Source organism: Brassica napus, chromosome A7 (assembly GCF_020379485.1).
Source record: "Brassica napus cultivar Da-Ae chromosome A7, Da-Ae, whole genome shotgun sequence".
NCBI classification, from domain to species: Eukaryota; Viridiplantae; Streptophyta; class Magnoliopsida; order Brassicales; family Brassicaceae; genus Brassica; species Brassica napus.
The window spans coordinates 8,720,516-8,737,764 of NC_063440.1; the positions used below are offsets into that span (position 1 = coordinate 8,720,516).

Consider the following 17,249-nt stretch of genomic DNA (forward strand, 5'->3'; position numbering starts at 1 on the left):
AGACTTATGTGTATAAGTAGTTTTCATAGTTGATTATTGTTTGTTTTGGCGTCAACCAAGAATCTGAATTTTATTTTAATTTGTTTAGGACACTGTCCTGAGTCCCGTGACATATTTATTGACTCGTAAGAATGAATACGCATTGAAACAATAACCAAATCCAATGAGGAAAAATCAATTTACTAAAAAAAAAAGAGAGCCAACAACAAAGAGAATTTGCACTAAACAACAAGAGAGATAGGAATCATTGTTTCTTATTAGACTCTAGACCTCCTGCACTCTGGTGGGAACCCTTGAGGAAACCTTTTAAGATCAGAGCAATAATCATAAATCATGAAATACTTTTGAACCCATCTCAACCTCCTTCTTCCATAAGCATTAAGCTCGTTAGGCACCTGAGATTCACCATCAGCGAATGTGCTCCTGAACTTAGGATCACAGAAAGATGACCCTGAAGAAACGGTACAAGCAGCAGCGTTGAAGCCTCTGTAGTAAGCTGTGAAAGGAGCTTTAGACCAATCAGTCTTAACCAAACCACCTCTCGTGGCCCAGTCATCAGCATTCCATAGGCTCGAGTAGATCCTCATTGGTTGCTTCTTGGGAAACGGAACACCAAGTTGCTCTGCGTTGTTAAATACTCTGATCGGGACATTATCCACCATAAATCTGTAACAGAACATAAACATACGTTAGAGACAAGATATAGAGATTAAAAATAAATGTTTGAGTTTTTAAATGCTTTTTTTAGTTTATTTACATGATGTGTTGAGGTCTCCAGACAAGGGAGTAAGTGTGGAAGTTCTTGGTTGGGTCGAACCAGAGGTAAAACTGTTGCTCTCTGTTTCCCTTCCCTTGCGCAAAGACATTAGTGTGAAGAACATAAGGCTTCCCTGTCTCGTTACCAAGAAACTCGAAGTCTATCTCGTCGTGGGTTGGTCCTTCCGACGATAACTGCAACATTTTTCATTATTTTTTTTATTAAAATCATAAAAATGTGTCTCTGATTTTTTTAAGAGTGTTAATAAAGCTCACGTAGTAAGCAGTGACGGTTCCGGCGGAGTTTCCGGCGACGAGCTTGAGCTGCATGTCGATTCTTCCGAATAAGTACTCTTTCTTGGATTTGAAACCCGACCCGGAAACCCGGTCTAGTGACAGTGAGAGCATTTTCCCTCCGCTGAAGATTTTGCCTCTGTGTTCACCCCATGTCAAGTCGAACTCTTCGTTGAAGCTACCGGAGTAAGCAGTTCCGACCGTTGTTAGAACAAGAACGGTCACCAACACGGTGAGTTTCAAGAACTGACCCATTTTAGTGGGGCTAGATGATAGAATTGAAAGTTAAGGGGTTTATTTTTAAAAATTGTAGAAGAAGAGAGTTTTTGTATGTATTGTTTGTTCTGAGGGATATTGTGATGTGTGAGATGGGTTTTCAAAGGGGATAGGGTATTTATAGGAGCAGGTGAAGCAGTCTTGGGAAGCCAACTATACAGTTGTTTTTCCAGTTTTATTTTTTTGTTTAATTTCTTCTGTTATTCAATAAAAAGATAGAGATTTACTTTGTTCAAAAAAAAAAAGAAGAAGATAGAGATTTACAAATTTATAATTTTAAACTACAACACACAAAAAAGAAGAAGAATAAAACAGGAATTTTCTTTCGGAGTTTGATGAATACTTTGCCTTAAATAATCTCATCATAGAAGAAGGTAAAGTGTGCTGAAACTCCATCTAAAATACAGTCATTAAAGATGTATTGATTTGAGATAAGGATCTCAAAACAAAGCACAATTCTCAGATGAAAAAGTAACTTTATCTGAGACTAAATGAAATAAGAGAATTGATAATGAAACAATTATCGGACAATGTCATTTTCTATTTAACGATTATGGGACACATTGCTATTAAGAGAAGTAAGAGGCATGGTATAGTTGTGGGTTTTAATCAAATGTGTTGTGGATAAACAGATAACTAGTTGCGTTTTACTTTCTTTCTTTTTCCCTACATTTATTATTTACATAAAACGTTTTATCTACTTATATGACTTCAATACGATTCAAATTTCGAAAAAGAGATTGAAGATGGATAAAAATGAAAGCTGTCGAAAAGAAAGAAACAAAAGAAAAGAGAGAGAGAGAGAAGAGTGCGGGACAGAGGAGAGTGATCTATCAGTGCATAGCTGTTGCCAGCTCTGTTTCTTCTCCCATCAAACCTGGAGCCTCCCCTTTTTAATTGTTTTTTCTTCTGATTTGATTAAAGTTCAAATGTCTGTAGAATTTAAATAAAAAACTTTTACTTTTATTAACCAACAACAAAGAAGAATATGCTTTATGGTTTTGTATGGTGTAAGTTAAACAAACAAGGTCGAAGAATATTAAGTGTGACTTCAAACTTCCAAATATGAACGATTGATTTGTTAGTTTCCATGTCCAATGCAATATATGAATGCACTTGTAACCTCTCACAGCTGCTTCACGTCACGTGTCTCTCACCATTAGTTCTCACCTCTTAATATGCGTGCTGAGATTCGAATTCTAAACGCATCTCTTCTTAAGGTCGTGACTATAATACGTAGACTAGAAAGTTTTTGAATCGATATTGCCTTTGCGTTCAGAGTCAGCCGTATTTGAATACGAAAAATTTCCTTTGTATATGGTATGTACGCAGATAGAGCCCTGATTAAAATAGGTTTTGGAGAGAGACTTGTATAACAAGTTATTACTCTCTTTAGCTTTCTATATAAGCTTACGTGTTGACGCAAAAAGTAGTATGTCGATGATTAAAGCAGTTTTTAGTATGTTAACGTAGCTCGTGCTGGACACTAATGTTATCATTTAATAACATAGAAGACATCACAATTTCAGTAATTTTGGATCTTGTTCTACTTCGTTGGCGTCATAAGAACAATGAGTATCAATAAATCAAATCTCAGCAATTGTGATATTGTTAAAAGAAGTAAATATTCCATTTGTTTCAAAATAATTCATGTTTTAGGATTTTCATACTTTTTAATAAAACATATTAAAACTTAGTTATAAATACATAGCTTTTTGTAATTTTATATTTTTTATACTTTAAAACTAATAAAACTTAAAAAAAAACTGTAATTATTGCTTGAACTTCACAATTTCGCATTATTAGTTGACAAAAACTCAGTGTTTTGAAAACCGGATCGGACCGGCCGGTCGAACCGGTCCAACCGTGACTCATTGAAGAAGTTGAGTCCGGTTCGGTTTAACCCCTAGATTTGAGAAAAACCAATGAAACCGGTTAAAAACCGGTAAAACCGGTGACCCGGTTCAACTTCAAAACCCGATTCTAAAGAAAGCAACACATAATTAGTGTCTTTTCAACTATTATTAAAATTTAATATTTCATAATCAATGTGTAACTTTTACTATTTAATTGGTTTTCTTTTATCTCTATTTTTCAAAGAAAAGTGTTAAATTTTTTTTTTATTCTCATATTCTATTCTTATTTTACCATATTCATAAAATTTAAGAATTTTAGTTGTAAAGATAAACAAATATGTAATTAAAACGGTCAATCATTTGTTTTTTAATCAATTTCAGTTGATATAATATTCACTTGTTAACTATATATATAACAAAACTTATGGTTACTGTATATTTTTTAATTAATAAAAGAGAACATAGAACGTATTATATGTAAAACTACATTCCATATAGTGTAAATACATGATTATATATATTTATTTATTTTAAATAGAAAACTCGGTTTGACCGGTTGAACCGGTCCGACCACTCAACCAATAGCTATATCCAGTCGGTATCTGGTCTGGTTTAAAAAATTGAAAAATGCATTGAAAATATAAAATATGTATTTTTTGAAACAAATTTTATTTTAGAATATTCGTCTTTTTGAAACGGAGGGAGTACTAATTACTCGAGACAAACATCCTCTATATATTAATAGAGAAACATTTAAAAAGTTATAACGTGTAGTTTGTACTAATTAAAAAAGTGTCATGCTGAGTTGTCACATAATTAGAATGCCAATTTTGCTTACGTGACGGTTTGAGAATCAATTGAGAATTTTGTTAGTCCAAAATTAAATTGTTAGGAAATGTTATATTATATAGTATTTCCATTATAGACCATTCATTTATCAAATTGAAATTATTATATATTCTTTCCTTAAATAAAACCTACGGAATTACCTAATATGATTAAGATATATATGACAACTAATGATTTAAAATAATAAAGATTTGCTAACAATCTGTATACTTTATATTATTTTTGTTTAATTATTTATTATTAAAATAAATTACACAATTACATAATCATATAATAAAATTTTAAATTTTTTTTTGTATATGATGTATTTTGAATTTTTCAAAACGGGTATAAATTATTAAAACTGTTAAAAGTCTCATATAAACTTTTGTGATCAACGTTTAAATTGTTTTCTATAATAAGATACAATGATTATAATATCATATGAATAAATAACTTTTTTAATAGATGTTTATGAAAAATATATATATATATATATATATATATATATATATATATATATTTCATATCGTTTAAATTAAACTATACATCATATAAAAATACATATATATATATATCATATTGTTTAAATTAAACTATACATAATATGAAAATACATACTTATATTTTGATATTTGCATTGAACATATATTGAAAAGTTAATATTTTAATTTTGAAATCTTTATTTGTTTTTAAATGATTATAAATGATTGAAACCACTAAAAATTTCACATTAAAAAAATAGTTGGTGTAAACTTTTGTTACACAAATATGAAAATATTCATAAATTCATATGAGTAGAAACTTCATTTAATAAATATTCTTATTAAAAGTATACTATATATCTATGTGAATATCATTTAAATTTAATTATATATCATATACGATATATAAAATTGATTGTTTTCATTTATCTACCCTAAAATGATTGCGAATAAACCAGAGCGGTTGTTTGATTTATATACACACGCCAATTCATTACATAAAAGTAACTAATTTCTTAGTTATTTAATATATAATTAGTATTTTATTATTTCATATTATGCAAAAAAACATAAAATGAGTAATAAATATAAAATATTTATTGTGCACATGGCGCAGATCTTAACCTAAGTATGTATCTCTTTAATAATTTTAAATCTTAAACATTTTCTAAATCTTATGCCAAAACAAAATAACGAAATGAGAATAAACTCAAAAATCAATATTTATATCGAGCATTAACCAAAATGAAAAAATGACACAAAAATGAGAAAAATATTGAAGATATATAGGATTTGCACATGAACGTAAACTTCTCATAACCATAATTTACTTGGGAAAACTGTTTTTTTAGAGCAAAAAAATAGTAACTATGTCCCTTTAGACTAATCTATATTTTGTGTCATATTTTCCTATAATACCCTTTAATATTTATGAAAATAATTTTAATAAATAGTTTTACAAACAAAAAAAATTTGGAAAAATAGTAACATTTGTTAAAATACATATATGAACTTAATGGTATATTTTCCAGTTATAAAAAAGTTATAATTATAAATTTCAGATTATGTTCTAAAAAAAGTAGAAATGACATTCTACGAAGTAGAAAACGAAATCTACTTTTTTCATTGAATCTACAATATTTAGAATACGTGATCTACGTAAATAGGAGTATTCTACAAATATGTAGAATACACATTCCGCGCTTAACCTAGCATTCTACAATTCTTAGAAATCAAAATCTACACATTAATCTAATTCTAAAACATGTAGAAACCGACTTCTACAGATTTACTATAAATCTAAAACATGTAGAAATCAAATTCTAAACATTACTATAATTCTAAAAAACTGTAGAAATTGATTTCTACATATTAGTTGTATTCTACGGATAAGAAATCAGTTCCTAAAAATATGGAAACAAAATATTTGAGAATATTCACTTTTATTTTTTAAAAAAAAATCGATTTTTAAAAAAAAAAAAAAAAAAAACGAAAAAGAACAAAAAAAAAACGACAAAAAATACCTTGGCAACCTTCTTAGCCGTCTTCTATATTCCATTGATTGTTCACAAAATTTTCACAAAATTTTCACATTATTTCTACCATGATTCATGTCTATGCTTCATGTGGTGTTTGGGAATTGGTTGTATCTTCAGGTTGGAGTTTTAATGTTGATAAAAAGAAAGGGGGAAGGTTACTTGCTTTGGAATTGAAGTCTTCTCTGGAAGAGTTACAGAAAATTGTTATAGAGGATTTTGGTTTTGAAGAAACAGATGCTGATTTGGAGTTGAGTTACCTTCCTATTGGATTGATCAATTCATCAAATTGTCCACCAGTGATCATTGGAAACTCAAGGCAAGTTCAAAATTTTCTAGGGTTTTGTAAGAAGCATCAGTCAACTCAATTGTGTGTCAGCTATAAAGCAAAGCAAGGAAATCCAAATAAGATCGACATTGATCTTAATAAGATGCCAACTGATGCAAGCACTAGTGAAGAGAACAAGCGAAATCCTTGTGACATTGGGACCGCTTCAAATACTGTTAAGGGGGCTAAGCATAACGAGAAGAAGAAAGGGAAGATGAAGCAAAGTGAAGTTGATGGAGATGATTATGATGCTGACAAGCATAACGAGAAGAAGAAAGGAAAAATGAAGCAAGACGAGGTTGAAAGAGATGATGATGATGCTGAGAAGATCAATGCTGAAAAAGAAAACAGAGAAAAATTGGCAAAGAGTCAGGTGGTCGAATTGGTTAAGACGGGAGATCTTTTCCTCAACAAAACAGTTTTGAAAGCGAGGTTTGAGTTATGTGCAATGAAGCATAACTTTCACTACACAGTTACCAACTCCAATAAATCAGTTTGGTGTATTAGATGCGCTGATAAGGTGTGCTTTTGGGGTGCTCGAGCTGAGTGTTTGAAGGGCTCCACATATTTTATTATTAAGAAGTATGTCGGTGTACATTCCTGCGCACCTTCAAACAAAACCAGTGCCGGAAGGACAGCTTCAGCGAAAACGATAGGCAATCTGATAATGCATAAATATGAAGGTATCAAGGAAGGGCCTAAAGCGAAAGATATTGTTCAGATTATGCGCAATGATTATGGATGTGAGATCTCTGAATCTTTAGCATGGGATTCCCGTGAATATGCAGTCAACGCTGTTAGAGGTATTCCAGAGGAAAGTTATGGGAAAATACCAAAATATTTGCACATGCTGCGAGAGGCCAATCCGGGTACACATTCCTCTTACAAGACTGACGTCGATGGTAGATTTCGATATCTGTTTATAGCGTTTGGTCAATCGACCAGAGGCTTTAACACAGTCATGAGGCGTGTCATTGTTGTCGATGGAACATTCTTGAAGAGTAAATTCAAAGGGGTGCTACTGGTTGCAACTGCTATAGATGGAAATTCAAATTTATATCCTATTGCATTTGGGATAGTAGACTCTGAGAATGAGCAGTCTTGGGAATGGTTTATGAGAGAATTAAAAGTTGTTGTTGCTGATGATAATGGTTTGGCTTTTATTTCGGATAGACAAGTGTCAATAGCGAAGGCAGTGGAGAAAGTGTATCCCCTAGCGAGACACGGTATCTGTATTCATCATTTGTTGAATAATGTGATATCATATTTCAAGGGGAAGGGATTAGCTGGGTTGATTTCTAAGGCTTCAAAGGCTTATAGAGTGGTTGATTTCAAGAAGACGTTTGCTCATGTTTGCAATATCAGTCCAGCAATTGGAACGTATCTTATGGAAGCAGATGTCAGAAAGTGGGCTAGATGTCAATTTCATGGATACAGGTATGACATTAGGACAAACAATCCTGCAGAGTCGATAAATTCTGCGTTGCGTTCGCCGAGAGAGTTTCCCGTAATTCCTTTGTTGGACAGTATTAGAGAAATGCTGACACGTTGGTTTTTTAAGCGTAAGAAGTTGATTTCAAAGCACACCCACCGTTTGACCATAGATGTGGAGGAAAAGATTGATAGGAGAATTGGAAAGGGGAAAACTTTCGCAGTTTACCCTGTAACCGATAGCCAGCTGCTTGTTAAAGGCGATACAATTGACTGCTTTGTTGATTTGGACAAACGGACTTGTTCTTGTGGGAAGTACGACCTCTCGAAAATCCCTTGTAGACACGCAATAAAAGCTGGTTTCTTTGTTGGTAGAGAACCATATACATTGACTGATTTTTTGTATACCACGGGAGCTTGGAGAGAAGCTTATCAAGAAAGCATAAATCCCATTTCAGTTCCTGAAGATGGTTGGTCTGTCCCATAGTGTATTTTTTAATTCCCTTACAGAAATTCTGGTAATCCTTAGCAATGAGGTCGCTGAAGACGCATGTCATGAAAGCAACACGATCTACGTTCCATCGTTTCAATGTTGTTCTTTCCCGGAAAACATACATTATAGCATCAATTTCCTGCAAAAACGAAGACAAATCTGTAATGTATACAGTAATATAATAGGTAACATTTTATAGAAATAACCAGTCGAATGCTTACGTAGTTTTTAAGCCAACTGCTGGCAGACATAATACGTCCGGCTAGATCACCGTCTAACATAGAAGGACCAATCTGTATAGCTCTGTAAACAAAATACAATGGTAGAGATGTCAATTATTAAGAAAATCAACCGAATGATATATACAAAGGAATAACATACGTTCGTGTATCTTGCCAGTCCTGCATCTTCTTAAAATCTGTAGGATGCACAAACACCAAGCAGCGATCAGGGAAATTTTCGCCGTCTAGCTCTATATCTCGGTCATCTAATCGGACCGCTGGCTTCTTCAATGATTTTTGAAGTTCCAATGAATCTGTTGGCTTCTTCAATGATTTAGGAAGTTCCAACCAATCCAATGAATCTTCGACTTTAGCTTGAGAAGGATTCAAACCTTTCACAAATGTGTCTAATGGAAGGTTCTTCATGCAACTTTCCAAAAACTCTTGTGTACCCATACGAAGATCACTAGCTGATGATTGAGTAACTTTTGCACGAGGTAAATTGACACACGAATCAGCAGTCTTTAACTCTTGGTTTTTTACAGCCTGTTGACAAACACGTACAATTACAAATTACACATACAAGTTTCATGTTCAAAATAGAGAATAGACATAAACGCCAAGTTCGAAATCCATAATAAACATACAAACTTCCAAATACATATTACATCAAACCTAGCTTCAAAGACCTACATTCCATCGCCTAGTTCCAAGCTTTCAACATCTTTTAACTCTTTCTCTTAGTAGTTACCTTTTTCTTTGTTGGAGCAGTTCCTTTTTTGCTGGTGCTAGGACCACTGTTGATTTTGGTCAAGCTAGGACCGCTTGCTTGATCACTCTTTCCCACCAATTCAGTCACCACTAAACTTGTCCTGAGCTGTGTAACCTCAGCCTCAATTTTCCCCAATCTGTCGGTTACAACGGTCTCAAATTGCTCAGTTCTCTCTGAAGCTGTCCTGAGTTGTGTAACCTCAGTCTCAATCTTACCCAACCTGTCCGAGAACTGCTGACAGAATTTCTCCCCAAAAGCAGTAAAAGAAGCTTGTACCAGATCCTCCAAGAAATTTTTCATATCTGTGTCAATATTTCCTTTTGATGAAGCAGCTAGGTGGCACAAAACATTCTTTTTCCTTGACTCTGCTCCTCGGTCTGCATGCTTTCTCTTGTTTCTTCCCGAAACATCAGCTGTGCCATCAACATTCCCTGCAACATGACTATTTTCACCTCTCTCAGTATCAGCTGTTTGATCCTCTCCTTTCTCTTCGCCAGATTCCTCAAATTCAGAGTTCGTACCTTCTTTTACTCCCCAAACATGATTGTTCCAATCATGTTTACTATTGATCATATCTAAAATACGATCTACTCTTTCATCTTTCTTCTCATCCTTCTGTACAAAATCAGTTGCCAAAAGGACCACTCCATCTATGTGGGATTCCATGAATGAATGCAAAATTCCCTACATCAATCAAATCATTAGTAAAGTGAACAAAACAATAAATATTTTAATTTGAAAATAAATTTGCATACGTTTTCTGGGAATAAGTTCTCAACGCCAATGATATCTTCATAAGAACATTTTGCACATCCTCTCCAATTACCACACAGTGGACCTGTAAAATCTTTACTGACTTTTGTGCCACAAATCTCTCCTAAAGCAGGAACAGCTTCCATTATCCAAATTTGGAAACCAAACAAGAATCCTTCCATCAGATACCCCTCTTTCTGCTCTAATTTATGCCTTGTTTTATCAATTTGCTTCAGAAGGAAATCAAACGAATACAGACCCCATGGATAATTCCGAAGCTTCTCCAAATCCATCGCCAACTTCATGTACAGATGCGGGATATTCACCTTCTCATCCTTTCCCATCACCACACCCATAATAACGCAAAGATATATCAGTCTCACCCTATCAACCCAAGTCCAGGTATTGCTCTCTTCCAAATGCTTCTTTTTTATGATCTGCAAATTTATTTTTCCATTTGTCTTTATCTGCTTGCTCCAAAAACCATTATCGTCTTTCCATGTCACTAGCCCACTGTTATTCTCTCGCTTCACTTTCAGACCAGTGACAGCATGATACTCTTGCAATCCAAAACGCAGAGGTCTCCTAGCGAAAGTGAACCACTTCTCATGTCTCTTGCTTGTCATCAACTCCTTACACAAAAAAGAGTGTACCAACCTCGCCGAAAACTTCAGATCATTCTTCTGGATAACCATAATCTGTGAAAAAATGGGATCTTTCATAACTTCATCGAATTCTGGTTCCATTTTTTCTTTTAGCAACTCGAGAAGTTTTAGTCGGCAGCTGTTATTAATCTTCTTAACCTGAGGTTCCAATCCCTCACCGTATAAACGATTAGGCAACTCCAACTCCATACCTGAAATTTGAAAACAATACAACATATATCTATTAATAACAAAAACCTAAAATCCCTAAATCTATCCCGAAAATATGATTTAAACCATGATTGTGTACAAAATCTTCTCTAATCATCACCTTAACACATGATTGAAGTCTAAATATCTTAACTAACTCAAAAATCTACCTTTTACCTTTCTAATTTCAAACTCTAAAAAGAAGTGGAGATAGAGTTTCATACCTTTGCAGAACGAACTAAAGAGTGATAGATTCGTAAAAAGCTCACGAAATTGTATGAGTTAGGCCAAATAATCGTCCAAATCAGAGAATTGAGTGAGTTAGGGTTAATGAACTTTGGGTGAGAATTTGATTTTCTCTCCCTTTGTTCGTGAATGGGAAATTAAGGGTTTTGTCCCAGAGAAATCGAGCTTAAAAAGTTGAAATCATGCTTGGTCGGTTCAAATCAAGTGGGAATCAACCCGGATATAATCATACAAAACCAAAAAAATCGATTTGGGATTCTTTCCTGGGCACGGGATCGATCGATCTATTCTTAGTGGATCGGTCGATCTGTAAGGAATCGACCTTCGCCGATCGAGTGAAATGGACCAGGTCGATCAGTATATATTTCGCGTTTTTTTTTTGTTCTGAATAATTATCGGGATCGAGCGATCCACTGTAACTTGTAAATCTGGATCGATCGATCCCGCTTGTCGAACTCATTATTTATCTTTTTCAAAAAATTACAATTTTAAGGGCATTACTGCCATTTTCGAAAAAATTAGTCTAATAGGACATAAAGTAGTACAGATTAGTCTAAAGGGACATAGTTACCTTTTTTTTGCTCTAAAAAAACAGATTTCCCAATTTACTTTTAAATTGCTAAATCATGATATAAAACATAACTGACATGGTTTCATTGTAACCAAATTGTTTTCGGCCTAAACGTTAGGTTCTTATGCGATAAGTGATTTTTTGACTTAAAATACTTTTAAAAATAGGATCAGCTCATCAGTTAGAAATTATGTAATTAACAATAAAGTTTTCTAAAAATTGTTGAAGGGCCAAAAATATTAATTCGATCAATAATATAAATTTTATTTTTAATACGATTTTTCTTAAATAATTTTCATATATATTCACCCTGCGCAAACAGGTCTTAGTAAGTTCTTATTATCCTATGTAGAGGGAACTGTGGAAGACAGTGCTTAATCATTCTTAATCAGCCAAATACAAATGAGATGCTGTTATTATACTAATCCATCGAAAGAAGATTACAATTCCATTCACCTTTAAGAGAATATTCTCATTTAACTTTCCAGTAATTATTCCTCTTTATACAAAATTAAACTAGGTTAAGACCCGCGCCTTGCGCGGAATTAACGTTATATATATAAATTATTTTATATATTATATGTTTCTAACCTATTATGAAATAAATAATATATATTGAATAATTAAAAAGTCAGTAACTATTACCTATATAATTAAGTTGGTGCAAACATATAAATAAATTTTATTAATCCAAAAGAATATTTTTTTCTATTTGATATAGTATATAATTAAATTTAAATGATAGTAACATATATATAGCATATTTTAATATTAATATTTTTTTGTCGACAACATTACATACTCATTTAATATTAATATTTATTAAATGATGCTTTTTGCTCATATTTTTTAATCATTTGTATCTGTTACAACAAAAAATTTAAATTACTGATAACAAAATTTTTATTGTGAGATTAATAGTTTAAGTAATTTATTATATTTTTAAAAATTAATTTGTCAATATTTTCTCAAAATTTTTATCAAAATAAAATTGTTCAAAGTAAATTTCAAAATTAAGATATTTATTTATTTTCTTATATGACATATAATTTAATTTAAAATGATATATAGATATATATATTTATATATTTTAAAATTTTAATACTTATTAAATGAGGCTTTCAACTTATATGATTTTTTAATTATTTGTATCATGTCATAACAAAGTTTTTAAACCATAAATCACAAAATTTGAATGTGAAACTTTTAATGTTTTAGTAATTTATACTCGTTTTTAAAAATTCAAAATATAACATATAAATAATTTTTTTAACTTTTATTAAATGGCTACTATGGTTGTTTAATTTATTTTAATAGTTTAGAATTAAACAAATATAATATAAGATACACTTATTTTTATCAAATCTTTATTATTCAAAGTCATTAATTATCATATATATATTTTAGCCATATTAGGTAATTCCGTAATTTTATTTATGGAAATAATGAAACACATTAATAATGTATTTATGGTTAGTTTAATAAAAAATTTATTATATATTTAGATGAACCAACATATTTCTCTAAGGATTGTAAGAATTATTCTATTGATGACACGTGGCTACAAAAAATGTTGTAATGCTTCTCAAATAATATATAAGGGATACAAGTGGGTACCTAAGATTAAAGCTCACAAATCATAATAATGAACTAAAGCTGTAATCAACCTGAACATTATTACTTTTTATCTCATTTATTATTTTTAAGAGTCATAATTACATTTGCATTTTATTATGCGCACATGATGAAAAATAAAAACACTGATAAGTTTGTCAGAAAGTAAGTATACTCGATTAATGTATATTATATTGTTACTCCACTGAAATTTCCTTTTTTATGTGCACATGATGAAATATATAATATAAACCACTGGGATTTTAAAAAAAATTGTCAAACATATACAAAAGTTAAACCTAACTAACATTAAAACTAGGCTTGTTATGTTTAAGGTATCGATCAATCGATAATTTGTAAAAATCAGTTGTCAATTGTTTGCCTAGAATTTACTAAGTGACAATATTTTTGGCAATCCATTATTTGCCAAGAATTACTATTAAAGGTAAAAAATGACAATATTTTGGCAATCCATTTCTTAGATAATCATAATTTTCTTTCATATTAAGAAGACAGGGAAAGTGAAGTTAATTTCGTGAGATATATGAAACGTTAACCTTGATTTGATTGAGCAAACACTGCTAACTCATACTCACGTCCAAGTAGAAAAAAGTAGTATTGCAACGAAACCAAATACAACAGAAAATATGAACGAAACAAATTAAGAGTTAATGATTCTAGTGCAGTGGAAAATAATTCGATGAAAATAATTCTTTATATCAATGTTAATCTATTTGAATAATTAAAATAAAAAAAACTGACACAAACTAGTACATAAACACGTGAAACTGAGAAAATAGTTCAGCATATTATACATCCGACATTAGTCACTATAAATCTTGGGTTTCACTACTTTATATTGTTTATTAATTCTTGTACACACCTCAAAGTTCTATACAGATCTTATCTGCACTAACTATTTGCGATCTAGCGAGAGAGAAGACACATCAAAGAAGATAATTAAAAGTTTAAAAAACCGTAAGAAGTAATGTCATCATTCAATATGGTAATATGTTAAACAGAATTATTTGTAATGCATATATATATATATATATTGAAATGAAGATAAACTACCAAATATATTTGATTTTTGGGTCAGGAGAATATAGTTGGATGTTATTAGTAAAAGACGTAAAATTTCAAAATTAACCAAACTAACACAAAAATAAGTTTATTCACGACTTTTTGTACCATTTTTTCCTGATAACAAATTCTGAGTTAACTTGGAAAAACCCCATTGTTGGACGAGCATTCTCGGATGATAGAATAGTATTGGGACTATGAATCTGTCATTCTCCAACTTCATTTTGAAATGCATTATCTTGCCAATGAGATAAACAATTATGTTATAAGAATATCAGTATAATTATAGTGGAAAAGTGTGTGTGTGTGTGTGTGTGTTTTAGTATCATTTTTAAAATAAATACCATGTAACCTCTTGAAACCAATGAACTTATACGTTGAAATATTGTTTGGCTTGAAAGTTTACAAATATTAAAAAAAATTGTTTGGCTTGGCTCCAAAAATGTTAAATAAGGAATGGTTATGTGTTGTGGTCCAAGTATTCATTTTCGAAAATATTTAAAAATTTGACTATATGGTTTATGGATAAGGCAAAATATCACGAGTTGAATGCCACTCTTTTAATAGTTAGAGAAGCATGAGATTCATGGAACTTGGTTCGACACATCATCGTTGGTCTTCAACCAATGGTGATGCTTAATTAGGCTACTTGTCGCACACCCATATTAATATGTAAATATATTTTTAACTAGTGTTTTGAATTTATGAAGTTGTTTTAGTGATTCCTAGCCCTATATCATAATGTATTAAAGTAAAAACAACATAAGTGAAGCATTTTATTTATTGTTGTAATGATTCCAAGCCCTAATCATAGTCAAAATTGTAATAAAAAACGAATACATAATATCGTTGTAATGATTCCTAGCCCTATATCATAATGTATTAAGGTAAAAATAACATCAGTAAAGCATCTTGTTAAATAAAATAATAGGGTGTGTAACAAAGCACCACAATATATATATGCACCAGCGGCGATGGGTCCGCAGCTTCTCCAGCTCCTATACAGACTTCAAACTTGGAGTTGCTTTCATTATCTTTTTTTTTTGAAAAAAAGTTGCTTTCATTATCTTTCTTCATGATCTATATTAAAATAGAATAACTTGAACTTTTAAGATGAATAAGAAAAATGAAAAGTTTCAAAAAAAGAGAGGTCATATTTGCATTTGCATTTGCATTTGACTTGAAGCTTTGAGTCCTATATAAAAACCCCATTATATTTTGTTTGAATGGTAACTTTTATTGGGGTTTTTGCCAAAACTAACCCACAACTTGATTTTAATTCCAAACCTATACCCAAACTTGAATCAAATACAAAACTAACCTAAAAGCCTAGTGAAATTACAGCTCAGCCCCTTGTGACCAAACAAAAAAACAGAAGCCATTTTTACGAATATAGCCCCAGTAAATCGTCTGAGTCGTCTGAGATGTTGGAAGTCGTCTGGATGACTGAAGTGTAAGTCGTCTGGTACCAGTTTATTTTAAAAATAATTTATAAATCTTGTAAAAAATATTTTGATGCGTAAAAAATAAAAATCAATTAATTATAAATAGTTTTAACTGATATAAATTAAGATATGATAAAATTGATTTGTTTTGAAGATATATGAGTGGAAGTAGTGAATCATGAAATACTTTGGTTTAAGAGTTTGGCAAACATATGTTGTAGTATTGTATGTATTGTTAGGGTTAGATTTTGGAAAACTAAAATGTTTTTTTCAAAAATTAGTTTTCACCTATATGTGTTTATTTCTGTGTATAGTAAACACTTTTCAAGTTTGATTTGGTTTTATGAAGTGTTTAATTAGATAATTAAGTTTAGGGGTTATGTTTAGGGTGTGGACGACTTATATTTCAGTCGTCTGTTGAATAATTTACCCGGACGACGTATATTTCAGTCGTCCAGACGACTTACTTGTAAGTCGTCTGGAAAGTCTTCTATTTTAGTTTCCCACTAAAAATATTTAATTTCCCGCTAAAAATATTAAACTCTTCTGGACGACTTACATGTAAGTCGTCTGTTTTAATTTCTTCACCAGACGACTGAAATGTAAGTCGTCCAGGAAGTCGTCTGAGTCAAAAATATTTAATCTAATTGGATTTTTTGTCTCCCTATATAAAGAAAAATTTACACATTCTCTCTCCTCCTCTCAAATGGCTGCAACAAAAATGTAATGTTCATCATTCTAAAACTCTCCAACCTCTCTCTAATCTCTTTGACTTGAAAACACCAAACTTTATATGAATTTTTCAGTTTTGTCTCATGTATTTCTTACTAATCTATCTCTTTTGCAGGTTTTTAATCAAATGGTACTCATCTTCCACTAATTTAGAGGTAGATCTATTAATTTTAGATATGTATTTTTGTGTGTTCTATAAATGTAGATTTATCTAATCTTCCACTCATTTTCTCTATTTTTAAGTCATTTAAACGTTTTTGAATATGCAGGTTTTTCAGATCTGGATTTGATGTGCAGGTTTTTTAGATCTGGAAGACTTCTGGGACGACTTACCTGTTAGTCGTCTGGAAGTCGTCTGGACTTCTTGGAAGTCTTCTGACAAAGTCGTCTTGACTTCCAGGAAGTCGTCTGGACTTCCAGGAAGTCGTCTGAATTTTTCTGAGCGTTTTGGTAAGTTCTTATGTCTGATTTTTCTTCATTTGGTAACTTCTTGTTGTATAAAGTTCTTACTTTTTTCCCAAACTAAAACTCTCCAAACCCACTTTAATCTCTTTGACTTGAAAACACCAAACTTTATATGAATTTTTCAATTTTGTCTCATGTCTTTGTTACTAATCTATTTTTTTTTTGCAGGTTTTTAATTATTTGGTACTCATCTTCCACTAATTTAAAGGTA

The 17,249-nt window shown here is 31.5% G+C and overlaps 3 protein-coding genes across 3 annotated transcripts; 1 reads left to right on the plus strand and 2 right to left on the minus strand.

The window, feature by feature from the left end:
* Positions 1–164: 164 nt before the first annotated feature.
* On the minus strand, positions 165–1,430 carry LOC106357861 (probable xyloglucan endotransglucosylase/hydrolase protein 16). Its single transcript, XM_013797571.3, has 3 exons — positions 1,033–1,430; positions 758–951; positions 165–666 (listed from the first exon to the last, which is right to left on the minus strand). The coding sequence occupies exons 1-3, from the start codon at positions 1,303–1,305 to the stop codon at positions 258–260; spliced, it is 876 nt and encodes a 291-aa protein (XP_013653025.2). The 5' UTR covers positions 1,306–1,430; the 3' UTR covers positions 165–257.
* Positions 1,431–6,641: 5,211 nt separating this feature from the next.
* LOC125576110 lies at positions 6,642–7,660 on the plus strand. The gene is made up of 2 exons (XM_048735480.1): positions 6,642–7,584; positions 7,632–7,660. Exons 1-2 carry the CDS (start codon positions 6,642–6,644, stop codon positions 7,658–7,660), a joined length of 972 nt encoding a protein of 323 aa, XP_048591437.1.
* LOC106357862 lies at positions 7,600–11,685 on the minus strand. The gene is made up of 6 exons (XM_048736557.1): positions 10,031–11,685; positions 9,255–9,959; positions 8,664–9,049; positions 8,504–8,585; positions 8,282–8,421; positions 7,600–7,911 (listed from the first exon to the last, which is right to left on the minus strand). The coding sequence occupies exons 1-6, from the start codon at positions 10,907–10,909 to the stop codon at positions 7,665–7,667; spliced, it is 2,439 nt and encodes an 812-aa protein (XP_048592514.1). The 5' UTR covers positions 10,910–11,685; the 3' UTR covers positions 7,600–7,664.
* Positions 11,686–17,249: the final 5,564 nt, after the last annotated feature.